The 27,915-nt window shown below is 36.6% G+C and overlaps 1 protein-coding gene across 7 annotated transcripts in view; it reads left to right on the top strand.

Moving 5' to 3' along the window:
* The window catches only part of ANKIB1 (ankyrin repeat and IBR domain containing 1), a 99,234-nt gene that overhangs the window by 44,606 nt on the left and 26,713 nt on the right, over window positions 1-27,915 (top strand). For all 7 annotated transcript variants that reach the window (XM_087775083.1, XM_087775093.1, XM_087775046.1 and 4 more), the window contains exons 3-5: window positions 9,127-9,427; window positions 16,732-16,914; window positions 24,368-24,485. In XM_087775083.1, the coding sequence (XP_087631209.1) occupies window positions 9,127-9,427; window positions 16,732-16,914; window positions 24,368-24,485 (602 nt within the window). The remainder of the gene's footprint in view (window positions 1-9,126; window positions 9,428-16,731; window positions 16,915-24,367; window positions 24,486-27,915) is intronic.

Raw genomic sequence — 27,915 nt, 5'->3', positions numbered from 1 at the left:
CACTTCGTTAGTGACTGGTGAGATGAGATATATTAATGTAGTACACTATTAAAGATTTCTTATTCTGTGTGGTCTATCTCCTTGGTAGAACCCTTGTGAACATTTTGCCACAGGAAAGTAAAATTATATTTGGGTTGTAGAGAAGTACAGCTTTGATCCTTGCCAGCCAGGATGACTGAACCTTTATTTCAACTAATTTTGTTACTAGGTAGAGTTTGTGACTGTCGAGTTGATTGGTAACTGCTGAATCATTGTGTCAAATGGCTTAACTTCACCCGGGGGTTAGAGGCACACGTGGCTTCCTTACCAGAGAGATCTGTTGGCTCAGTAGTTGCCAGAATAATAACTGAGACACTTGCAGTTTCTGGTAAACAGAAGGAAATTTATCAGAAATAATTAATTTGTATAGCTAAATGCAATATTCAGCTAAAATATTCAGTGACATTGTATATAAACCCAGTTTTCCTTTTGGCCCAAATATAGACTGTGGATGATTTGTTTTTTTAAAATTTGTAAATTTTTTCAATTTAAATATAATAAAATTACTTCATTGAGACATTTAAGGAAAATAAAAATCAGTGTCATTAAAGATCAAGCAATATATGGATTGAAAGGATTTTTCTGGAGGGAGGGATAGAGGAAGATGAGACAATGCCTGTAATACATTCATAGTTTTTATGGACTAGAAAGAAGAGAAATGATGCAAAGCCTGTTGGTATTTGCTGTGTAATTTCATCAATAGATAATATCAACACTAGATGTCATACCCTGCTAGGTGATTTACAAGCTGATATGTAGATAATGGTCCCTGCGCAGAAATACAAAGCTATGTGTTTAAATGGTGAAGATGAACCCACTCATTGGTAGTTTCATGCTTATTATTTCATCTGACTTGTTTGAAACCAATCTAAATATAATAGTCTTACAGTTATCTGAAAACAGAATTCAGCGTGGATAGTCTTTTCGGAAAAAACTGTGTTCAAAGGAGGGATTCGGAGAGAAGGCTGGAAGGATGACACCTAAGTTGGAGAATTGGTTCTAGCTGTAAAGAAATGTATAGAAGAAAGGGCCAGAGACAGAGATGAATTTCATACAGATTTTGCATTACAGAAGACATCTAGTCACAAAAGCTACTGGCAAGCAGCCAGCTTCAATGGAAGCCACTTCTAATTTGGCACTCAGCTTTTTCTTTTGAAATCTCACTCAGAATATTGAAATGAAAGCCAGAAGTGGCATGGGATTGTGAAAACAGTATTCCTGACTGTCCAAAGGAAGGCCAAGCTCATGTTGCTCGTAAATAAATACAATAGTTTTCTGGTTAAGGATAACTGAAGGACGTTGTTGATACCTTTGCATCAGGAATGGTGTAATTCTGTGTTTTGATGCTGCTGTTCCTGGTAAGAGGCATAGGAACCAAATATAAAGCATGATTTTTTTGGCCCACAGGATAAAAAATTTAAGGATTAACCAAGTTTTGTGTTCTTCACTTTTAGCATACACTATCTTTGGATCTGTGCTCCACAATTCAATTGTATTCCTTTGCCAATCCTGAACATTGTCCCTCTTGTTTTTCTGTGTTGTACCGAGCCAAAGATTACTGTATATCTACAGAAGGTCATACTTAATCATATTAGCTGGCACAAAACCACTAAACCAAAGAAGCTTTTCAACTTATTTGCATCTTTTTAGTAAAGAGAATAGCAAGTTCTTTATTGATGCATATTTGTGTAAGACCTTTCTTAGGTGTCTCTAGGTGATGGGCTACTGCGTTAACACAAGTCAGTCCAGAACTGGAACTCAGACCCAGGTGCTGACCTACCTTTAATCACTTTAATAGTCTTTTGGAAATAAGCTATTTGGGGAAGCCGTAGGTGAAATGACAGCAATACAGTGGAAAAGATTGTGAGTCTTTTTAGAGCCAGTTTAGGAGAGAGCGAAGACAGTGCTTGCATTCTAGGCAGCATTTTGTACTGAGCGTTGCATTAAGTCCATAAGTGAAACAGGCCCAGAAGAAGAGCATATGTTGGCAGAGTCAAAGATTTCCATTTGAACTTTAGATTGCTCTGAGTAAAAGACATGATTCATATGCACCATAGTATGGACTTGGTTCTCGAATTGGTGGTTTTCTCTGAAAATTTGCAGAAATTGTTTGAGTACTTAGGAAATGGATTTAACCCATTTTGCCAGATGTACCGTACTTGATAGGAGTCATATGAATGGGAACAAATGGGAGGCATTTCTGTTTATGAAAAATACAGAATTGGAGGCCAGAGTGGAATACTTGACATAAGGGATCTTGAAATGTCTGTTAAGACTTCAAATTTTAGAAGGAAGAATTAGCTCATCACAGACTTTCATCAGCAGTGGAGACGGTATCATTGACAGCATCTCAGATGCTTCCTTTGCTGTTAGCCCAAATTGCCACTGGTATAACCTTGCTCCTTACTTTGGCAGGATATTGCTAGTGTTTATTGGAATTCTGGTGGTGTTAGTAACAGTTCTTAGGCAAGGGGCCAATTGAATTTAAGGCTTATAAAAAGTCAGGATAATAGTCTGTGTTTTTTCTTTGATAAATGGTTAATGATCTGTCAGCAGATTCTTTATCTTAGAATAGAAATAGTCACTGTCTCCTGCCCAGGTTTTTACTGCATGCAGGAGATTCCTGGGCTATAGGAGAAGCTTAAGAATCTTAATGAAACAGAGAAGAAATTGTAAGTACTAATAAAGAATTTTCTAGCACTATATAATGAATAAAAATATCAGTAATTACTTTTACGAGATGTGGCTTTCAACATCAGGTAAATAATACTTTTCACAAAATTATTTAAACCATCTCATACTTCCATACAGATGTCAGTAATGACTAAAAAGATTTCTTCAAGTGCTTGCTAGTACACTCTGGTTGTTTTGTTATAGTACATTTGGGGGAAAAAGTACTTTGAGCTAATGAAATAACCATGATTATTCCAGGTTTTAATGCATCAGTATTGACCTACTGTATTGGAAGCAGAATGATTCAGTAATTGTATGAATTAATTCATTGCATATGAGTTTTAAATTATTGGGTAACAGGGCTTGGCTCTTCTGTATGTTTTTGTAACTCATGACTTACCCATACTTCTCTTAACTCAGAAAACTGTGAGCTTTAGGTTTATGCCTGCGCTGGAGTTTGCAGTGTAACTTTTTTAATAGCAAGCTGGACTTACATGGGCTATCTAACCCAAGGACCAGAGGGGATGTTGTGAAAGGGAACCCCACGCAGATTAGTTTACCTTGTTGCTGCAGCTCACCTTTTTCCTGCACCTTACTTGTCTTGCTTAAAGCAACGGTGCAATTTGCTGTATAGTTTATATAGTATATATAAGTGCTTTGCATTCAAAAAGTAGTAAGTCTTTGAGCAGATTCAGACTTTCTTTAGTCTCCAGCTGTCAGAACTACCTTTATAATTTCATTTTACGCTAGTTTTTGTTTTGGCTTTATTTTTCTATACATAGGTACATTTTCGTATGTTTTTATATGCATACGTATATATATGTGTGTGTGTATACATACGTATAGTTAGAAATATATAGCATTTATTTAGAGGGACAAAGAGACTGTAAATATGGTTTTCGTGCCCCAAACATGAAAGATTTTATTAAAACCTGAAGAAATGGTTGTGTTGATGTTAGTTTCCCCGAGTGAGAGAATGTGCCAGTTGTTTATTATTCAAGTTCACAGCTTTGTGATCTTGAGTCTATTGCTGCTTTTCTGCAAATACAGATAGTAGTAGGTGTGAATGTTACAGCCCTTTCTTTTTTGCCACTTTTTTCAACACTTTTTTCGTGCTTTTGTCACCTCAAGTTTGAATTCTGCAAAGAGCTACAGCTTGAAGCAAAAATCTGGAAACTGCAACTAGAGTAAGGTCTGGTTAAGTGGTATTTCCCGTAGGCAATGCATATTTTTACTGTATCAGTACATTTCCAGGCAAAATTTAGTTTTTTATACCTCTGAAGTTGTGAGCCAAATTGCAGGGGTCTATAGCACTGCTCTGTGAAAGTCTTAGATACCAAATACCACTGGTAAAAACAGGGCCCTGTCGAATAATGAATTTCTGGATGTAAAATGTATTAATTTACCCTTTTTTGGATATTAGTCATCTTCTTTAAGTCATGAGAGAAAAAGGGGGAATACTGTGGCACTTTGAAGCCCCTTTATGTGTCCAGAGTGAGGTGCTGGTTGCCTTGGCAGCTCTGGTGTTTGTCACGTTCATTTATGAGACACAGAAGTTGAGTGACAAGCAAGGAGAACAAGTAATCAAAGGTGATTTTTCCCCAAGCCCAACAGTGTTTTTTACAAATGCCACAAAATTGTTTTTGTAAATATGCATATTGTTTTTCCTGAAGTTTTCCACATATTTAGAGACAGTTGGCCAATTTTTTAGCAGATAACTTTGACAGAAGGGCAAATGTTGAGCTTGGGCAAGGGAATAGCCTTCTAGGGAGGTTATTTGGATTTCTCTCTTGGAAAAAAAAAAATGTGCTGATACTTCTTGTTGCAGGGGTTGAAAATCTACCTTGCTGATAGACTTACTTGAGTAGGGATATTCTTTGTGCTATGAAGCCATGGTAAAACAGTGCAATGACACCTCAGAAGATTTAAATCCATCCTAGAGCTTTCCATCATTTGGTTAATACAGAAAAGTGCCTTTCTATTTTTTTTAAGAACAGAGAATCTGCAAGCAGGCAGGATGTAAGCACTTCTCATTTTAGATTAGGGTATACATAACTTCTTAAAACAAGAGTTTTATTGATTTTTTTCCCCAAGAGCTTAATTTTTTTGGTGGAAAAATTTATACTAATAGTTACTCACTACTAAAACTACCTTTTAAACTATTGTTTAACCCTTTAGAAATTTTGGTTTTAAAAAGGGGTACTGGTTTGACAGCCTTCGAATTCTACTTCTATGCACAGAGTTTCAGCCTAGGGCAGAACCATCTCATCACTGAACTCTTAAGGATAAGGTGAAATATCTGCCTCGAGCTATGGGAGAGCATTTGTATCCATTCAGCATTTGTGTCTTCAACAAAGGTTCTTCTATAAACCTACATAAATCTTAGTACTGGAAAACTAATAGGTTACAGCATATAGTCAGTCAAGTGGGGATGAAATCCCATAGCTTGGGGTTATTAAAGAGAATTTCGGCAGAGTTATTGGGAGAAATATAGTAAGGTTTTTAAAAAAATTAAGGGAGGGAATTGAATATAGGCAGGATGGTCTCTTTAATTGATACGATTCAGTTAACCTTGCTATTATGTTAGCAGAGGTTATGAATATTTTTGTTTGTCTGTAAAATACTATTTTGTAAGAAAAAGTGTCTGATTTATGGCTTTCACGGGTCACCACAAAAACATTGTGCTATTCTGAAATCAGATGCACTGTAACCTGATCCAGGAGTGAATCACGTGCTTTAAAATACTACAACATGGAATTCCACTGATGATAAAGAGCTAAATATTGAAAACAGAAATGTACGTGATAATATTATCAAGCCTAGAAGGTAATGATTAGATAGCTAAAGATACTAGAGAAACTTCATCTGGTTTGGGAGGAGACAATGAAGGTCTCGCAATTAAAAAAACTCAAGCCCTGGTTCAGTGTCATACAGAAACGACAGACGTTTCTTCACTGAATTTTAAAGTAACATTTTACTTTGAGTTAGAGAAGTAGCAGGAATCTGTACATTGAATATAAAGCAACTCGAGGTGGGAGGAAAAGATGTGGTTAACGAATACCCAAAGGACTCTCCTGACATTCAAAATATGCAGGTCTAATTAGTGCAGCCATCCAGCACGTTATACAGGCCAAGTGCAAACTTTGAAATAGAGTTCAGGCACTTGATGTGAAAGACAAAGTCCACCCTCTTTGCAATACTGAATAGTTTCTGTTAGCTTCGTACTGCGAGCTTGGTGCTATGCCTTTGTGCCAGCTGAAGCCTTTAATCTCGATACTTCCTCAGCTGCGTGTCCTCAGGGATTCCTGCTGAATGCTTTTGCATTCAAAAAACTGGTACTTTTGCTACCGTACCACAGTCCACTGTAGTGATTGCAGAAGGGATCTGGCCCCTTCTTTATCACCCTTTCTTCTCTACTCATTCCACAGCAAATTTGACGGTAACAGATGTCTGCTACCTTTACAAACTTTGTGTTACAGACATCAGTTAAAAATAGCTAGGCCTACTGACTTGAACATCACTGTTACCTAGTTTTAAAATCTACTGAAAAAGGAGCCACACATGAGGTCTTTTACAATCTTTAGCTGCTGCCTCTTTCTTCCCAGTGCTGTGATCTCTATTTTTTTTTCTTAAGGAAGATGCAAGAGTTTTGGGATGGAACATTAGGAGGCATATGGATAGTAAATGCCATTGGTAGGGGGAGGAGGGAATAATAAAAAAAAAATTAAAAAAACCTTTATTTATTCTTGACTTAAGGACTCTGAATTGAAAAATGGACAACTTTACATTTTCCTGTTCATACTGCAGTTTACAAATGCATTGAAGGCTAAGTTGGGGGTTATCTTTATTTGAAGTAAAAATATATCAAATGAAATTGTGAAAGGGAGTTAGAAGAAAAGATACTGGTGTACCATAAAAGAGATTTTATTGCAAAAGCAGAGAAACTGAGATTTTAGTGAGTCTCCAAAGTTACATCTCGCAGAGACCAAGATGACTTAGATTTACCCTTGTGTTTTCTATAACCAGGTTTTGCAGTGGGTACCTGCAAAACCTCGTATCTAAGGCATCTAGCGTTCTCATATCTAAGTGCCTCAATAGAATTAATCTCCTCATCCCCCAATGAATTATCATTTTCTCCTTCCTTCCTCCGTCCCTCCCTCCCTCCCTCCTTTTCCTCCCTCTCCTCCCTCTCCTTTCCTTCCTTCCGTCTCTCTGTTCTTTCCCACCTTCCTTCCCCTTCATTCTTTCTGTCTCTAGTTTTATACTATGTAAAGATAATTCAAACAAGCAAATTCATTTTGAGTAGTGTTTGATACTGGTTAGTCTTATCATTTCATGTAATTGGCTGTGAAGCATTTTGCCTGTGTTCCTAAATCCCTTTCCTCTGAAAACAAAAAAAAAACCAAGCAAACAAAATGTGCTATCACTTTTTTGGCAACATCTTTAATCTCAAGTTTGGCATATTCATATTTCCTAACAAATGCATCTATCATGTCAGCTATCATGGAATGACAGAGAGATTTCTCTAAGGAACATTTTTCTTGCCAAAATAGGACAACATAGAGGAGACTGTGTTGTTTTTATCTTTTCCTCTGAATACTTTGTTACTGCTTATTTAAAAGAACAGTATTTCAGTAATAAGTTCCATTTTGAACTCAAACTTTTCAGAGATTTTCAGAGGGAAGAAAGGACAGAAATCTGGCTGACCAAATGGCTATCAACAAGACATCCTTCCATCACAGGACCAGATCAGCTGTGCCTAATTTTTTCTACTGAAATACTTGTAGAGTCTGTTTTCAATAATTTCCGAAAGGGAAATTTCACACCCACCCTGTATAGCCTCTTCCTTTATTAATGAAGTAGTTTGAGGATTTTTCTTTGTCCTGAACAAAGCAGGGGAGAACTCAGAGAGAGAAAGGCACACCTGTAGTGCCTGGTGGGATGTATTCAGGGACAACGGAAAGAGGAGGTGGCATTTAGACTTGTAACGATAGCATAAGGCAATAACTGAGGTAAATAACATTTTCTTTTGTCAATTTGGTTCTTCTGCTCACCGCTGTTCACCAAAAGCAATATGGTCTGATTTTGTGTTTAGGCAGCGCCTACCTTCAGGTGGCTGAGCTGCCTGTTTTAAACTGAAACTTATTGAAACTGCTTTTAATTAGTTTTAGGGGTGAGGGCAGGGAGGGTGGAAGCTGGTCCCCTGTATTGACTTGATGAGGATTCCAGAATAACTGTTTTTTTCATACCTGCAAACTGTTCGAAGACAGGGAACAGCCTGGAGAGGAGATGACAGTGACTTCTGCTGGTTTTATGCATGAGGGGGCTTATGGGAACAGTGCAAGTGTTTCTGCAGTGACTTTTTGAACGTTACATGCCATGATTCTGATTTAGCCTGGTATTACCTCTCTGGGAACTATCCTTCCTACCTGCACAGAGACATTGCTGTCTCTCTGACCCCAGTCCTGCAAAGAGACGGTCTTTCTTCTCTGCCATTTCCTAACATCCACTCTCCCTTGAGAAAAAATTATTATTTTAGTACACCTCAAAAGGCTAAAGCAAGTTTGCATTCACAGGGCTGGTATGATATGTCTCAGTTCTTCCATTTCAGAAACGGATTATAACTTCTATAATTCCCTACTGGCAAGAAGCAGCAGAGAGCTGCGTTGTCTCAGGAGCTGTCAGCAATCAGAACTGTGATTCCAGGAATCAATCTGTTGTTTCCCTTTCATTCCTAAGCTGATACTTTTTGCCGGTGTAGTTTATTGTCCACTTTGAACTGCCTCTAGAGCATTTGAGAGAATGTGTCTTTCATCTGCATAGGTGAGGGTTTGCATTACATTGCAGTTCCATATATTCTAGAGTGAGAAAGCAAATAGACTCTTTCCTCTGCATGTAGTGCTAGCAGGAAAAGTATTTCATATCTTTTCAAGAAGTGGTAAGTACTGCCTTGACATCTGACTAAAGATACAGGAAAAGAGAATGAATTTTTAAGAAATTGCTCTAGCATTATCTATTTGCAAACTACCAAATGCACTACTATACAGGACACAGAGTAGAAAAAAAGAAAGTAGCTATTTCATCAGTCTTGTGACTTAATAACATTTATTGCAATACAACACAGAATTGTAGAATGAACTTCGCAAACTAAAATTTATGTCACACACTAACAAAGTAATTATATATGGTACTTAAGGATATATTGGTAATTCATCCAGATCTTGGCTCTTGACTCCTGAGAGAAATGGAGGAGAGCTGTCCAGTAGTAATTATCTATTAAGAATGTTTATCACTAACATGACTAGTCAAAATCTTGGCAAGAAGAGAGCTGTCATATTAGACCCTTCCCACTTCAAGGAAATGAGTGGAATTGTGTGCTAATAATTTTTTCTTCTATTTTTCCCCCCCTTGCAGAACTTTCCTTTTTGTTAGAGATGGTAACCCAAATAAACGGAATGTGCACAATGAGACATCTATGCACTTACTGTGTATGGGACCTCAGATCATGATCTCAGAAGGAGCTCTTCATCCTCGCCTGACACGACCCTCAGAAGATGACTACAGAAGAGCAGATTGTCTGCAAATGATCCTGAAGTGGAAGGGAGCAAAGCTGGATGAAGGACAATATGAACGAGCAGCCATTGATGCTGTCGATAACAAAAAAAATACACCTTTGCACTATGCTGCTGCCTCAGGGATGAAAACCTGTGTCGAGGTAAAAGTTCATATATAATCACAAGTCTATATACTGCTATTAATAAATGACATGCACAGTGTTTCACAAAGCTGTTTCAGGGGAAAAAAATCTGATATAGTATATTGAATTAACTTTTAAATTCTATTTTTCATTAATTGGGAAAATTAAAAAGATTAACAGCCCAAAACATACACTGTCTGTAGAGAACAATGAAAAAACTTAATTACATATACATTAACTTCATGACATAAACTCCTCAGCACGAAGAAGACTCATGTATGCTTATAAAAATTGGAAATAGCTACAAGACTGTAACACTGGAGAGAAAGCTTTAAAGGTAGGCATAGGCATACTTGTATGTGTAAAGAGAAGTGAAATAGCTGCCTGAGAGGAAATTAGAGCTTTTTATTCTGCTCCATAGCAGAGACTGGGAAATGCTGTCTATGGTTCAAGAACAGGTTTGATGTCTTTAATTTACAGTGCCCAGCGTTATTAGAGGATGCCATACATCTGTGCTAACATACTTAAATATAATTACCTTTTTACAAATTAAAAATTACTTTAATGTTTGTGAAAGTAGTGGATAGTAATGAGTAATCGGGAATCATAATGACTTTGAAGGTCTCCCATCAAATTTATTTTTAAACTATACCAAGTAATGAGGACTAGTATTTATTTCTGCTGGTAATTTAATTTAAAGAACACAAGAACAGACATTTAACATTTTAAAAACAGCTAACATTTTCATAAGCCTGTCTATAATAACGTCAAGATTTGTATTTTGAATGATAATGATTAATGCAGAGTTCAGCATTTATATGTAAAATTTAGGTTATTTTTTCTTCTGTGTATAACTTAAGGTTTATTGAGACTACACTTCAGTCATTAACTTGGTATCATCAGCAAAGTTTATCACCTCATTATTCACCTGCTTTTCTAGATAACTTCTGCATATCTTAAACAGTCAGGTCCCAGCACCTGTGGGACTTCACTGGTGACTTCTTTCTGCAGTAAAAAATTATGCTCTCCTTGTACTTCTTGAGGTTCTCTGGAGCTATTTTTAGTATTGGTGTTACCTTTACCTTCGAATCTTGTACCATGACAGATTTAAGCAATAAGTTGTATATTGTAATATATAGTTCAGAAGTTTCATATTTGAGTTCCATTAGGACTCATTAAAAAGTACCATCTGGTACTAAGTATTTATATTAGTATTTGGTTTATCGGTTGTTTTAGAACGTCTTGTGCTGAGACTTCAATTTGAAACAGACTTTCTTTTGTGTCCTTCATGTGTGGTACATCCACAGAGAATCTGGACTCCAACAATTCATATCACTTTTCTGCTTTATATTATTGGAGATTGCTTTTGCACTTTGTCCAGTGACCAACTTTACAAGCACATTGACAGATTTACTGTGTGATGTTTTAAAATTATTTATTCTGAGTTGTTATGCACTTGGCATACTGCTCAGAAAACATTCAGAGCCTTCCTTATTGTGATTTTACATTTACCTTTTCCAGACTTTGTTCTTCACGTATTGTTCATCTGGAGACAACTTCAGCTTCTTATTTCCCGTACAGTTCTGTCCTGTTGTTCTACCTTCACAGATTCTTCTGATTATTCTAGAATTTTTTTCCACATTTGAAAGTAGGCACTAGATTATTTGTCTTTTTTCTGCTTCTGCAAGAATGGTGACTCCAAGTACATTTTGGGAATTGTTATTGAGTGGTTCTTTGATGGTAACATTTTGAATTAGGTCTTGTAGACTACTCTGAACAAAGTCAGGAGCTGCTTCTCCTCTCATGTGTTTGATAACTATTTTGTCTATCATTCAGTCACTTATGTAGTCTGAAACTCTAATTTAAGCATCACGTATTAACATAGTATTTTCTTAATATACTTGGGAGGCGCAGTGACTGAAGTGCCCTTTATTTTTGTGGTTTCTGCCCTTGCAGCATTTCTGTTCTTGGTCAACGTGACACTTTTATTGTTACAGTTTTAGTCAGGTGGCCACCAAAGCTTTTTTTGTTTAAGTCCAGGATTGTATTTGTTTACAGAGTTAGTTTATTTATCCGAGTTTGTTGTTTTTTTTTTTTAAAAAAGGTACATAGCACCACCCTTCCAATACTGTGAACTTCTCTGTGATTCTCACGTAATATGTTATGTGGTATTACTTTGTTACACTGATTGTATTCTGTCAAGTTTCCAGATACTGTCTGAAAATTCTTATTTAAAATTTGTCATTTCCCCTTAGCTGTGCACCATCTTGAACTGCATGCTCTTCTTTATCTTCTGGCTTTTCATTAGTCCCCTCTTTAAAAGCTCAGGTAGTGTCTTTATTTCCAGTAGCCAACACTTCTTTCATTCTGTTAGTATAAAGATCATCCTTCCTAATTTTCTGAGCTTCTAATGAATAGAAACTCAGCTTGCTTATGCCATTTTCTGTGCTACAACTTAAGCCTCTGTCTCTCTGGTCCCCTACTCAGTACTGAGAGGAGTTAAGAGGATGCTGCTGTTAGATGCTGATACTTAACCTCCAGTATCACAACCTGAATGTTGCCCCTCTACCTTCTCTATTCTCTGCCCTATGTTGTTACAGCTCTGCAAGTTCCACACTAGCAGTTTGTTTTCAACATGTCCCTAGAAATTATTTACACACTGACGGAATCATAGAATTGTTTAGGTGGGAAAAGACCTTTAAGATCAAGTCCAGCCATTAACCTAGCACTGCCAAGTCCACCACTAAACCATGTCCCTAAGCACCACATCTACCCGTCTTTTAAATACCTCCAAGGATAGGAACTCAACCACTTCCCTTGGCAGCCTGTTCCAGTGACTGACTACCCTTTCAGTGAAGGAATTTTTCCTAATACTCAACCTAAACCTCCCCTGGCGCAACTTGAGGCCATTTCCTCTTGTCCTATCACTTGTTACCTGGGAGAAGAGACCGACCCGTGCCTCGCTACAACCTCCTTTCAGGTAGTTGTAGAGAGCAATAAGGTCTCCCCTCAGCCTCCTCTTCTCCAGGCTAAAGAACCCCAGCTCCCTCAGCTGCTCCTCATAAGATTTGTGCTCTAGACCCTTCACCAGCTTCATTGCCATTCTTTGGACGTGCTCCAGCACCTCAACGTCTTTCTTGTAGTGAGGGACCTAAAACTGAACACAGTATTCAAGATGCAGCCTCACCAGTGCCGAGTACAGGGGCACGATCACTTCCTTAATCCTGCTGGCCACACTATTCCTGATAGAAGCCAGGATGCTATGGGCTCTCTTGGCCACCTGGGCACACTGCTGGCTCATGTTCAGGTGGCTGTCAACCAACACCCCCAGGTCCTTTTCCGCCAGGCAGCTCTCCAGCTGCTCCTCCCCAAGCCTGTAGCGTTGCATGGGGTTGTTGTGACCCAGGTGCAGGAACCAGCACTGAGCTTTGTTGAACCTTATACAGGTGGTATAAGGCCCATCGATCCAGCCTATCCAGGTCCCTCTGTAGGGCCTTCCTACTCTCCAGCAGATCGACACTTCCACCCAACTTGGTGTCGTCTGCGAACTTACTGAGGGTGCACTTGATCCCCTCGTCCAGATCACGGATAAAGATATTAAACAGAACTGGCCCCAGTACTGAGCCCTGGGGAACACCACTTGTGACTGGCCGCCAACTGGATTTAACTCCATTCATCACAACTGTTTGGGCCCGACCATCCAGCCAGTTTTTTACCCAGCAAAGAGTATGCTCGTCCAGGCCATGAGCAGCCCATTTCTCCAGGAGAATGCTGTGGGAAACAGTGTCAAAGGCTTTACTAAAGTCCAGGCAGACAACATCCACAGCCTTCCCCTCATCCACTAAGCGGGTCACCTTGTCATGGAAGGAGATCAGGTTAGTCAAGCAGTACCTGCCTTTCATAAACCCATGCTGACTGGGCCCAATTCCCTGGTTGTCCCATACGTGCTGCATGATGGCACTCAGGATGATCTGCTCCGTAACCTTCCCCGACATCTTTGCCAGGGAGGCAAGTCACCGTGCAGTCTTTGCTAGCTGAATTATACTCAGACCCAGCTAATTATGTACATGGTAACTGAATTACATACAGGTACTGCCTTGCTATTCCTGTCAACTAGAATGAATCTTTCTTTATTTGTATGGTTATATGATTGATTTAGTGCCTCTTTCGATGCGAAAGATTTGTAAACAAATATCAGGCTGTCTCCTGGGTCTATGTTAATACTGCTTTTATGTACATTGTCAACTTTTAATTCTTTTCAGATTTGATAAACAAAAATATTAATTGCAAGGGACTGTGTACTTTTCTCTTGTTCTCTTTTTTAATGCCGCTTGTTTGATCCAGCTGCCTGACAAATTCTGGCTACAGGGATTTTCAGTCACAGTTGTTCTATCTGGCCTTCCCCAAGAAGATCCATTTGCTTTTCAACATTATTGTACATTAGAGGACAAATATGCATTTCATATCAGAAGATGGGAGATATCAGGATTTAGCATTTAATGACCTCTTTGAGCAAAGCTGGTGAAAAACACTCACATAAAATGATTTGACATGAGAATGGTTGCTTCTGGTAGAGAAGTGGTAAACAGAAGAAAAATTTAGGAACCAATTTCCAACATATTTCAATGTCTGGTATTTACAAGCTTGCTTACTCACATTTGTGAAATATTATGTCTATTACACTGATTTGTAAAGTGCTTACAGTTGGACCTGTATCAATATATACTGGGGAAAAAAAAAACAACCAACCACATTATCCACAGAAGCTCTTATTTCTTTGTCTTCTGTCTCTCTCACTACACTTGAGATCCCCAGGTAACTTAGAGTTCAGATTTACATGGGATTTGAGCAAGGAGTCTTCTGCCTCAATCATTCTGCCTTCATGCCCCCAAAAAGGGGCTATACAGTGATATCAGAGGTAGACACAGTTTTTCAGAAGTTTGAGTTTCAAGAGCATGAAGCAAATGGGCTCACACAGTAAGATCCAGGCAGACTATAATGTCAGAAGGAATCACAGTCACTGCAGAGTAAATTGTGGTTCTGGAGCTGGGCTGCAGCTTTTATCAGCAAACTGTAAAATCAAGTGGTTTTAAACTCATCATGAAAGTTCACGGTTTGTGTTTCTTTACAAATTATCGTTCTGTTTCTCACTGTGTGATATGATTCATTAGATGAATCCAGCTACTAGACTGCTAGTTCCCCATTTAATTATATAAACTGGGTTATGTTATCATGACAATACGTACTGTTCAATTGACTAAACCATTTCTGACTCTAATTTGCTTTCAGTTTGTCTTTGAAGAAGAATTTACAGTCTGATCCACATGGATTGCTGTTTGCCAGAGTCTGGACACAGTTACGTAGTCTAACTTGTTATGGTTTCTACATTAGAAACAGGGAGCACACCCCCAAGTTCAAACTTTGTTATGTGCCCTACCATAGGGTAGAGGACCTTGGATCTTAAGATTAGTATCTGAGATATCTGAAGTCCTCCAGTGTAGTCTCTAGTCCTTCTAACTCCTTCACCAGGAACAGGGTTATGAACAGGAACACTGCAAAGGAAAAAGCAAACATAGTCCCCTGTGGGTGAACCACCTACTAGTTGATTTGTTCAGAGTTGATAGTCAAATGTGCAGTCTTGATACTGCTCCATTCACCTGTGTTAAATTTCTCCTCTGAGCAGAACAGCTGTGTGGAACCTGGTGCTAAGGAGAGTTTGGGCAAAGGTAATGTGATTACCTCAGAATACTGAATAGAAAAAAGACTTAAGCCTCGTCTTGCGGATTAGATTTTGAGCTGCATAGGTCTATGGAGTGTTATTTCAAGTGTATTTTTCTTCCTCAGAAGGTGTCTTAGTTGCCTCAGTTAAATTTCTGTTAGAGTTTAAAACGGATAGACAGAATGTGAAACTCAAGTTAACAAAGTTTTGGCAACGTTAAAAAGTTTAGATAGAACGAGGTAACTGTAGGCTGGGTATCTTGATAATTATCCTAGTACTATCTTTACTTCTGCCTGATACTCTGCTATGAAGATAAAATATGATGTCGTACTTAATGACACTAATATCTTCTCAACTAAATCTTATTATTGCACTGGTTTGTGCTATTTTTGCATTTGCATTTCTTTTTATTTTGGAGAATGTGGGAAAAGTTTCCAAAGAATGTACAAGACTGATTCCAGGTTTGTAAAATACATTCTGTATTTTACAGTGACAGTGAAGGAAATACAGTCTGCTGAAGAGAAAAGTAAGAAGTGACTGATGATGATCTAAAAAGTTTATGTGGAGAACAGATCATTTTGGGGAAATTTTTTTTTTTTTTTTTTAGAAATATAAAAATTAGAAGCTGAGTTTTGAAATATCCTGGCTAAAAATACAGGATAGTGTTGTTACAGCCATTGTGGTCTGAAAGCAAGATAATGTTTTTAGATTTTAGTTTTATTTAGAAATAAGATGAATCATTTTAGTAGTGAATGATTGTCCTGGATGCTCCATCATTAGACGTTAAGCAGGTGTTATAAAGATGTCATAATAAATCAGCAAAATGGTCGACTGTTGGCCTTTAAAATCTGTGGCATTTGTTGTCCTCGCTTAGATCGGTTTATAGCAGGAGGCAAGGTTGGCAAGGTAATGAAAGCAGCACAATTGGTGTTTAGTAGCTAGAGACAGCATTTCTGGGTGGTTACTGGCAAGAGACAAAGTTGGTGAAATGGCACAATACTAGACTGTATTAGAATTATTAGAATTATTTCATTTTACTGTTTCATGTCCTCAAAAATAGGGTAAAGCTACCAGTAGTATTATGTGCTATCTGTGAATTGGTACCCCATTTTCCCTCCTACCCAAGGATTCTCCCATTTTCTGTCACCACCAGTGTACCGGTGCTGGGAAGAATGTTAGAGTTATATGCATATATAAAGAATATTTAAAGGAGTATCTAGCTCCATCTTGCCAGGTGCTTGATGACCTGAGGCCCCTCATTTTCCACAGAGCACTGACCATATCAGTAGAGCAGAATTTTAGTGTTTAAAACCTAACAGAGACATATTGTACAGTGTTGCCTTGTAACACATTTCTGAGATTTTGTGGTTCCATGGAATTTCGGTGGCTATAGGTATAATTATGTATGAAATCAAGCAGTAATTTATTTAATAACAATAGAGAATCTTTGTTTCCAAAAGACCATTGCTATTACATTTGTCTCTTCTTTCGGTTTTCCTTGTTCATATTTTTTTTATTCTCTTCTTAACTGACACGTCTTTTCTTCAGGGTATTATTAGAGTTGGTCATTAATAACTGTTTACTTTGCCATTTTACTTTTCAGCTTCTAGTAAAACATGGTGGAGATTTGTTTGCAGAAAATGAAAATAAAGATACCCCATGTGACTGTGCAGAGAAACAACACCACAAGGAGCTGGCTCTTAACCTGGAATCTCGAATGGTATTTTCACGTGATCCTGAGGCTGAAAGCATTGAAGCTGAATATGCTGCTTTAGACAAAAAAGAGGTCAGAGGATACTTTAAATTTGGGGTATTTTACACATTTGTATTTGTACGAGTTACATTGTGACAAAATTCTGCAAAGCATTTCAGTAGGTACTGTACTTTGTAATGTGTATTTGTAAACCATTTGATTTTAACACAGCTCTTACAGCTTTCAAGTTAAGCTCAGAAAACATATACAGAATACATTGTCAAAACTAGAGAAGTTTTATTCATATCCTTAATTGTGTGGACTGTTTTGAAAGTATTGTAGGCTGTGAGGCTGGAGGAAATATAGTGAGGCCAGTAAGCTGGGAAACAGTTGCTCTAAACCAAACATTTTTTACATACTTTTATTTCTTAAGATGCCTTTCTGTCTAAAAAAGAGGGCAGGAGAAATTCTGAAAGGGAGAAAATCTGTGGGATAGAATAGGGAAAATGTTCTGGTGGATCTTCATAGGCTGAGACAGGGTTGAACGTCACCAAAAACTAGCCGAGTAGTGCAGGATTTCAAAACAGTGCATTTACTTTCTTGTTTTATAACATAATGCCTGAAACTACTGCATACCAGAACTTGTATGAAAAAGAGGTAATAACAGGTGTTGTTATGTTGAAGTCAATTTTTGAAAGAGAGAGACAATCCACTGACACAAATTTGCTTGAATTCTGGTATGCCTTACAGAAGACTGTGTTTTGATAAGGACAATTTGACCAAAAAGATTCTGAGCAAAAGTTCCCTCCCCCATCCATTATCAGATTTTAATTAACTAAAATTCTAAATAAGAATACATAGGTAAATTATATGATTCAGCAAATGTTATGAAGTAATTCTGTGTAAATTAAAGGACAATAGATTTCTGTATGGCTGCTCCCTTCAAAAGTAGCGTGGCCTTACCTTATACTAGCTTAGCTCACTTATGACCTAATGACACTTAAAAGAAAATTCATTCAGATTTACGTATGAGTAAGCTTAGATCACATCAACTGTTTCCCTAAAAAATGCCATGTGTGGTCACTTTTATTTGAAAGTAAGAAAGTCTTTGTACTGTTCAATTCATTTTCTGACTATTTTTCTTGAATAAGTTCAAATATAAACAGGCTTAATGAGTTTATTCCTAGATGAGAGGTTTTGAGATGAGGTTTAATATACTTGAATTGTACATTGAAATAACAGATGTAATTAACTCATTTTAGTTTCTCTGAATATTCCCATATAGAAACACCCAAATTGTTGTAAGAGTATAGTTTGAAATTGTTTTCTCTGTTGGGAAAACTACTTTAAAAGACTGCTGCGGTTTCCTGCCACGATGGCAGTTTACCACTCCTTTGGTTGTAAAAGTAGAACCATTTGGATGGTTATGCTGTCGACTGGATCATAGCAGTGATTAGACTTAAAAGAAAAAAAAGTTGTAAAGAATGGTAATATGTAATTGTTTTATTTAACCTGAATAATTTTTATCATTATATTTATACCATGGGTTTGCTGGCATATGCACCAGCACAGCTAAGAGAATAGTAAATTTACAAATGTGGGTGGGGCAAATCAAGAACCACTTGAACAAGCTTTTCAGCAGGAGAAAATAATGTCTTGTGACTGTTTAAGGTAGATGCTCAGAGCAAAATCAGCTTAAAGACTTGATAGTTACAAGAGACTTGAGTAAAAGGTAATTATGTTAATTTGGAGTCACTTTATTGAGGCCATTAAAAGATACAGTTCTGTTCCTCATTTGACTTGTTTTTAGCAAAGTTGTTGAGCGTGAGGACTGAAATGCAGACAGGCCTGCAGACCTAGATCCATCTGATATACCGAGGCAGCTTTCCCACATGTTCTATAGATTCACAAGTTGAAAAATGTCGGCCTGGAATTTGGGACACCGATTGGTGGTCTTGGGGCTTCATATAGAGCAATTCTGCCTTAATGTGCTCCCTTTTTTTTTTTTTTTTCCTCTCCTTTCTTTGTGACTTTCCAGTGGGATAAGCTTTAACTTCTTGTATAACTGCAACAGCACAAGTGTTAGCACAAGAGAGATGCCAAGAGCACGTAGCCAGGGGAAGTTCATTTTTCAGTCCTAGGCCTCAGAGTGGCCAAAACCAGTTGAAAAAAGCCAGCCTTAGAAAAACTAGCATGGGACTGCAATCCAAATGACTACATGTCCTCATCCTCCAGGTCTGTGGACAAATGTCTGGGATGGGCAGTGAAAGCTGCACTTACCACTGTTTATGGTGATGCCTCCAGCTGTTATCTTAATGGGGCATGAGAAGTGATCCCAAAGCCTTCCCCAGAACACATATCCTTCAGCAAAATTGCCCCTCAAAGATGGCCCTCTACTTTTTTTCTCTCAATTTCATTTTTAAAAAATATTAAACATCGAGGGAAGCGAGTGTGCAAAATGCTTGTTTAACATAGTGTTTAGATTGTAATTGTTCACTGATGCCCTTTAACATCCTTCCAACACACAGAAAAATATTCATAAAGAATTAAAAAACTTTGAAAATGCATTTCTTGGTGTTCCAAAGTAATTTCATCTCTTGAATGAAGGTTAGAGGCAAAGATAAAACATTTGAAAACCACAAATAGGATTTCTTCCCAGGCAAAACAGCCAAACGGGCTTAACGCTGGTGTTAGGATATGCACAGTAGTGTCTGGAGTGATAGTACCCAGTACTTCCCCTTCCAGGCCTGCCATGTTTACAGCAGAAAATAATCCTCTTTTTCATACAGAGCGAAAGATTTTTGTAGTACTCTGTGTAGTGTCATTGAATTAAGTGTGTGTATTCAGAGTAATAACAAAGCTTTGTTTCTGGTGTTGAGAACTAGTTCGTGTTGTTCTTCACATTGAAATATTACCAAGGAATTATGTGAGTGCTCATGTTTAGAATTGGAACACTTGTAATAGTGGAAAAAATAACTTGCACATACCTTTCTTTGATTACAGAGGCTCTCAAGCTGTTAAGAAATACAGATTGCTGAGCAGACCCACATTTCAAGTTTGAAAGCCTGACAGCAAAGAGCTGTCCACCTTCCAGCAGTTCAGTTTGCTCCTTCCACAAGGGTTTCTGAATAAAATCCATTTCCGTTACCCAACCTTTTAAAATCTCACTACAGTGCTCCCTGAAGCATATTTTTAAAACAACATTTCTGTTTTACTTTGGTTTTAGTACACGTCTAATGTTTTTAGTGATCAAATTAGAGACTGCAGTTAAAGAAGGGTAGCAAACAGGCCCTAATAGTTTTGAAACACAACATGATTGTTAAGTGTGTTTCCACAAAATGCAGTTTGGAAGGAAAACAATGTACCAACACACACATAATCTGTGTTTCCCTATATAAAATGGAAATGCTAAATATTTTAAGAATGGAGTACAAAGTGTGACTCTCAACACTCTAGTTACTTGTAGCAAAAGAAGATCCATCTATGATGTGTGAGCAGTGGAAAGGGTATTAGAAAACAAGCCAGGAGAGTATTTCAGATGATCTTCTTTGTCTTGATTCTTTTCTCTTTCTTTCTTGATGAACAATCTCAAAAAAAATATCTCTGTTATATAAAATCTAAGTTTATATTTATCTTTTAAATCTAATTGAAGTTACACTAAATAATATGACTGTAACTGATTTTTTTTTAAGTGTCTTTTATAGATTTTGGTTGTTCTATTTGCACAGTCTTTTAATTTGCTCTTTATTCTAATATGGGAGCATATTTGTCTTGGTGATGTATCCCTGGAAAATAACAGGCACCTTCATTTCAATCACATCATGCAATGTTTTAAACTTACATAAGAAACACCTGGGAATGAGCAGTACTTCACAGCAGATCATCCAGAACAGTCTTGGCTCTCAGTCAGACTCATAGAAATACTTTGTGCAATAGCAAAGTATGTAATTTCTTAGTTCATTTTACATGTGTGCCACTGAATACTGTAGAAACACACTGCTAGTGAGTGTATCACAGATTTACTGGTTGTGTAGTAATTGTAATGGTTTTCTTCAGTTCCAGAATTGATGTCATATAAATATATATATAATCATAAATATCATAAATACAAAGAGTTATCTAAAATTATTAAAATGTACTTTATCTCTACAGATAGAGAATGATTTATTAAGTGAAAAGAGAGAAGGGGACTACAGGTAGTTAAGATATATACACATTTATATACATATAGTGCATATACTTAAATGAGTTAAATGGAGTATAGATAATTTTTTAAATATATGACTCCATTAACTATAGAACTCCATCCACCCATAAGGGAGAATATTTACATGAAGTATGTTTGACACCATTTAATTACACAGTCGTCACTGTAGCAAAGAGTTACTTTGCCCTTGTCTATTTTAATGGTACTTTAAAAGTGAAGAAAATAATGATACTTTGAAATGCACTGTTAAAATAATCAGCTTACATATTAAAAGTGCTATCAGGAGAAAAACAATTAAATAATTTGTGATATCTAAATATCAGTGGTAAAAAATTGAGAAGAAAGTAGTTAAAAAGAAGGGCTCTTGAGAATACAAAAGTGTTGAAATCTGTAGTGAGAAGCTCACCAGTGGATTAAAGTAGTCACTCAAATAGTATATTCCAAAATCATTATATAGTTAAATGATGCTAATATTGAACAGTGCCTTTTTCACAGCAAACATCAATAAAGAGCTCTTCCATAAATGATTATTAAAGGAGGTCTCTGAGCATCATGAGCTGTAATCAAAATCCTTTACAGTCTATGGCAGTGCAGAGATAAGTCATCAATGTTTGAAGTAGTTAAAAACAAACCTATGATATTACATAAAGGATATACATCCCTATAACTAAAGTCTGTCCTCACAAGTCTCTACAAGACTGTGTCTTGTACACATGAGCATTTTTAAGGGTTCTCATTGTATAAAGCCTTCACTCTGGAATTTCCAGATTAAGCTACTTAATAGTGCCAGCCTAAAATTTTCTTTCTTTCGGCTTCTTCTGTGGGTTCATATATTATTTTATGAAACAAATGTCTAAAGTTTCAAACACATTCTTAAGAAATATTTCCCTCATTACTTAAAAAGATAAAATTAGGATTCTTAAAAGCCACAGGATCCAAAAATCCCTGCTGGGTTGTGTGGAATGCTCCAGCTGAGATAATAAAATAGTCTGTTACTCAAGAGAGATAATTGCCAGTGTTTGACCTAGAACCAGTTAAATATAATTTTGAGCATATCTGCAGTTCAGGATAAAATACTAGGTCCTAAAATAGGTATGTATGTTGCAGGTTTAACAGGAAAGACATTTCTTTTTATGACATATATTGAATACTGTTGTGCTGACAAAGCTACTTGGTTTACAGTTGCAATTCAAAATGCAGTTCAGATTCAGTGAAGACAATTTACACTTTGCTTCCATTTTTTTGCAGCATATTCGTGCAATTATAATCATTCAGGCACCCAGTTGTTTGTATCCCTGTCTCTCTGGCATGCTTTTATAAATGATGTCTTTTGTAAGAAATTAAGTAGGTCAGTCAAATTCCAGCATGCTATGAATCAACTGGCCCAGATTTATTTCAGTGCAAGCCATTAATGTTCAGATTGTCCTTTACTGAGTCATGCATGATCAGCAATGGAAGGACATACAGAAACTCCCTGAACTTGGGCAATCAAGATAAAGGTCAGGACACTCACGATCCATTTCTCTTCTGCTTTTCTTGCTTTCTCAAAAAGGACAGACCCAGTGCAGAGTCGTGGCACCATTACTCTTGCTGATCACAAAGTTTCTAATATTGACAAGTCCCTGTTTATATTACTGACTAGCTTACAGAAGAGGTCCTTGTGGGAGTCAGTTATGTTTTTAGAAGCATTTTATAGAGTTTATTATGATATCTAGAATTTAGGAAGCATGTTATGTTTTTAGAGTAGGTGCCTAAAAAAAAGAAAATTATTTACAAGCCCAGGGTATCCATTTCTCCCCATCTCTTATACCTTCTGCTTGTTATCCTCAAAGGGCTATGCGCACAGTAGATGGACTTAGATTGTAAACTCCCAAGGACAGAACCAGTCTTTTGCTTTGTGTCTACGTATGTATGCATGCATGTGTGTACATATTATCTAGCAGTGGAGGGTCTTGGACTATGCTCTACATAAAATCAAAATATAGATAGTAAATAATAATGATGCATGGTCTTAACTGTGGTTATCTATTATCACTGCTGCTCTGTGTCCTTTTCTTCTCCAAATTGGTGAAGACAATTGCCATTTGGTGGCCAGGTTCCTTATTAGTCCTGAGCACATATCAGTTTTATGTTAAATGCTTTAAATCTTTTGTTAGCTATCCTTTTATATAAATAAAAACAGTGCATGTAAAAATAATTTTTTTACATACCCTTTCTGTATCCATTTCTGTACATATCCTCCCACTTGTTTTTCTACCTTTTGGGCGTTTTCCCTGTGCAACACTAACAAATATATTATTTGCTGTCATGTTCTTCTTTTCTTAGTTTTAAAAAGGACTCTGCAAAACGTGTACGCATCTCCAGTATCTTGGTTGGAGCTAATTCAGAATCCTAAAATTATTGCCTTTTTGTTTTTCTAATTTGACCTTTTTTTGACGCTATAATAAGGGGATGGAGCTCCAGACCAGGAAGGCAGCTGGATGATCTGCTCTGACTGTATAGGGCTATCAGAGTTGGCCACTGTTTCTCAAAGAGAGTTTTGACATCTTCATGTACAATGAATCCCCAACTTTGGAGATATTCAGAAGCTATGTGCACGTGGTCCTGGGCAGCTGGCTCTAGGTGACCCTGCTTGAGCAGGAAGGTTGGACCAAATGACATCCACAGGTCCCTTCCAACCTCAACCATTCTGTGCTTCTGTGAATCTCTTAGCTGTATGTCTCATCTATCCTATTCATGACTGACCTCTCCATTTCTGTGAGGGTTGATATTGCCTCAAAAGACCTGTAGCTGATTCTGTTCACAAATGTATCCCTTCTTGCTATCTAATGTCTCAATGTATCCTCCTCCAGATCAATTCAAAGTTAATAGGTCTCAATTCATGTATAAAGTTAGTGTCAGAGGGTCTATATGCAACATATATTAACCTGTCCTTTCTGTCGCTCTCCCCTGAAATCCTTAGTTCAAATCTAGTCATGCATTCTCATACCCATGCCACTATATTTGAGGTTTAATCACTTCAAAATTCAGCTGGATTCCATGAAAGTCTAGCTTTCTTTTAAGAGAGAGAGTCAATGTTAGGCCTCCAACTATAACAGAGAACTCTAGAGATACTCTTTTACCTTTTGAAATGTGCAAAGATCATACTACAAATATTGTAAAATGACAGTGTTTCCATATAACTTTGCATGGTCTGCACAATGAATAAATTTTTTCACATATTACCTCACAGTTGAAATTATGGTAAGTAAAAGTGCTTCGAATGTTTCATTTTAATATGAAATTAGAGACTAACTGGAAAATACTGCTAGATGTAAACTGTCTTTCTTCTTCTCAAAGCCATATGAGGGCCTAAGGCTTCAGGACCTGCGAAGGCTTAAGGATATGCTGATCGTGGAATCTGCTGACATGCTCCAAGCCCCGCTCTTTACTGCAGAAGCTCTACTTCGGGCACATGGTAATCCAAAACCTTTAAAGACTAAAGAAACTGTTTTCAGCAAAATCAAAATTGCAGTTGTATATTTACTTTTTATTTCCAAGTAAAAGAGATGTAACGGTTAATCAAATACCAGGAAACAGTTCACACAGTACTGCAGAAAGCGGTACAGCTGCAGTATGTCAAAAAGCATTGAGGCAGACAGGGAAGCTGATAAGAAAGTGATTCAAGCTAGGAATTATAATGGGAGACATTTTAACTTAAGCAGTGTGGAGAAACAGAGCTTTCCTATTTTAGTGAGAGAAACACAGAAGTAGAACTTCCATGGTTTTATATGTCAAAGAAGTCGAATTCATTGTACCTATTTTTGTCAGACCATTGGTTTTCTGCCACTATATATTTGTGTATAAAACTGGATCCAAAAAAATTTATTTATTTATTTTTTATTGCAATAAAAGCAGTCTGACTATTGTAATAAATGGTTGGAAATTGCCTTGGGGTTTAAAGTATACGAGTGTATGTCCTTTGATGGATTTTTATAGATACTCTTTTAATACAGGGTATAATTTTCCCTGTGTTTATCTGTAACTAGTTTAATTTTACTGAAATCAGTCTGCAGTCTTGTTGTGTAATTTAAACTGGGGTTGTCAGAATGGGGATATACTGAATTCAGTGTGTTCGCTCCAGACAAAAGTATCTCTCTGAAACTCAGTGGAAGCTTTAGGCTTTAATTCAGTGATTCAAAACTTAGGCTTACTGAAGCATCTGCATTGTTGCTATATGCCAAAGGAACTCCCCGGGCAGTTAATGGTTTGCATGCTCAGCACCGTATTGCTGGATTAAGCTTTCATACCCTATTATTTTTGTGGGCTCCTTGTGAAAATGAAAGGGAGAGGGAAAAGTGAAATAGGAAAATATTATTTTAAACCCACAAGACTTGGCAGACTTTCTTGAGAAGGTATGGTACCTGAAACTCATCTCTTACATTATTTTCAATAGTTGGTATTTGTGTTCCTTTTAACATTGAATTAAGTCAACATGAACTTGTGCCAGTCTGATGATATTTAAGGCACATACTTTGCATATGTTTTTTTTTAAACGATTATTTGTTTAATTCTTATGATGTATTTTGGATTCTCAGAATACTCTCATTAAGGCTAGATATTACTAAATATTTGACTAAGTGGGTAGGCAGATTCTGTAACTTGTGCAGGTATTTTGAAAAAGAAAATGATGGCAATACTGTTCAAACTTGCAGCGCAGTCCATAATAAGTGCAAAAGCGGTGAGGTTGATGTAAACTGTGGAGAAATGTCTGCCAGCATCTAGCAAGCAGGAATTGAAAGTTGAGAAGAAATCCGTCTGTGTTGGAAAGGTCATTCTACTGATGTTGCCTTAGTAATGTAGCGGTAACTTAATGCAATTGGCCAGTGTGGAGAAAGAAGCACAGACAATTTGCAAGTCATGAGAAAGTCAACTATTTTGCCTGTAGCTGTAGTTGTACACTGGAAATTAATCAAACAGAATTTATTTTATTTGAAATGAAAACATAGAATTGGTTCAGCCTAGTAAAGGGAATAACTGAGCTATTTTCAAAGGCTTAGACAATTGGGAAACATCAAATGCCAAATCGTAATGTTTTTGCATTTAATCTTGAAATTCATAAAAGAATAATGTGAAATCTCAACTTAATTCACACTTAATGTATGAAAAGCATGTTTTAAACTTGGAAAGATCATTCTTATGTACTACTTTTAATAGTTTACAGACGTGTAATACTTAATCCAGCAAACTTTGCTTTCTTTTATCGTACAACTGTATCAATTTACTGACACAGTCTGTAAGAGTTAAGAGTGTATTTTTCTTTTTTTTTTTTTTTTTTAAGAGACAGAAGTATGTAGAGTTCAAGCCAAGATAAAAAGATATTATTATGGCAGTCATGAAAATAAATAACTTTACAGATTTTCTACAAGTGTTTTTTCAACACTGTTTCTGTTTCTCTTCTAGTTCATTATACAGCAGTTGATTTCAGGATAAAAGAGAGGCAATTCAGTGAATGTAACTACCCCATATTTTACTAAAACTCATAAATTAATAATGAAAACACAGTGGAATCCATTTAGTAGCATGTCTTAACCCTGGGTAATTTTAAAGATACAGTACAAACAAAGGACCTCAAGAAAACTTTTATCAAATGTTATCTGTATCTTAGCATCAGTCAGCTCTCTGAAAGATTATAAGCTCAGGGTAATTTGAAAAATGCTAATAAAATTTATAATTTTTGAAATGTAAATATGTTCAGGGTCCTTGTCTTTAAAGAAATGAAATTAAACTAACCCATGATCTGTTAGATAAGCAAGCGCTTGATCAGTATATTATCTCCAGCTCAAAGGCTTTTTTTCATATTAGGAGGGAGCAGATTTTAGTATAATAGCAATCATTATTTGACAGGGGCAATATTTTTACTAAGTTCAGTGCTTAGAACACGTATCTTTTTTTCCAGCATTAATACAGTAGCGGAATACTATTTAGCTTTTATAAAACCTAAAATTCAATAAAAATAACACAGATCTTTTGGTTAATAACATTGAGTTTCCAGTGGGAGTACCTAACATTAAAAAAAAAAAAAAATTTATTTAAAGCAATAGGAAAAAATTGGGAAATTTCTCTTTCCTTCTGAAATTCTACTTCATCTGATCTGTGCATAGTGTTGATGGTTTTAGATTCAAGTCCATATAGCATTTTGGTAGATTTATATTTAAATGAGAACTTTCAAGTATTTTTAATAGAAAAACATCACTATTCTTAAGATACCTTTAGTATTACTGTCAGGAATCAGAAACAGAAAACATTTCAAACAATGATTAAGAAAGGTTTGATTTAGTTTTAAGATCCTCATACATCATAAAATTTGTTTCACTAGTTCTTCTTTGTATATAAATGGGAAGGGTTAATTATGGATCAAAGTAAAGAATTCAGTAACAATTATAGAATGTAGTAAGAATATATGAAATATTTTTTGCAATCAGGCGGGTTTTCTTTCTTTTTTTTCCCCAGAAATATATCACTCTTATATACATACATTAAGACTGGTAACTCATTAGGTCGCAAATCTTTTTGTAATCCAGTTGTATCTTAGTGTTCTTCCTTCATTTGTAGCACTTGGGTTCATCTTCTTAAAAAAACACAATAGATGAAAGTGAATCTGTATTGAACAATTACTTTTTCATAGAAAGGGAAAATATTAAATTCTGTGGTGCAAGGTTATATTTTGATCTGTCTTTGCAAGTCACTGCATAAATAATTTTATTTAAGACTGCTATTACAGGGAAAGGAGATGCTTGCAGTGCAATTATTTACATAAATACATTGCATTATATATTATCTTGGAATGTGTTTTTGTAAAATTTAATGTCTTACACTTACACTTTATCGTATTTATTTATTTCTAA

This window comes from Nipponia nippon, unplaced genomic scaffold (genome assembly GCF_047370975.1).
Source record: "Nipponia nippon isolate SJK-2023a ecotype South Korea unplaced genomic scaffold, ASM4737097v1 scaffold_1, whole genome shotgun sequence".
In the NCBI taxonomy this organism is placed as follows: Eukaryota; Metazoa; Chordata; class Aves; order Pelecaniformes; family Threskiornithidae; genus Nipponia; species Nipponia nippon.
This window is presented reverse-complemented; position numbering and strand designations above follow the sequence as displayed.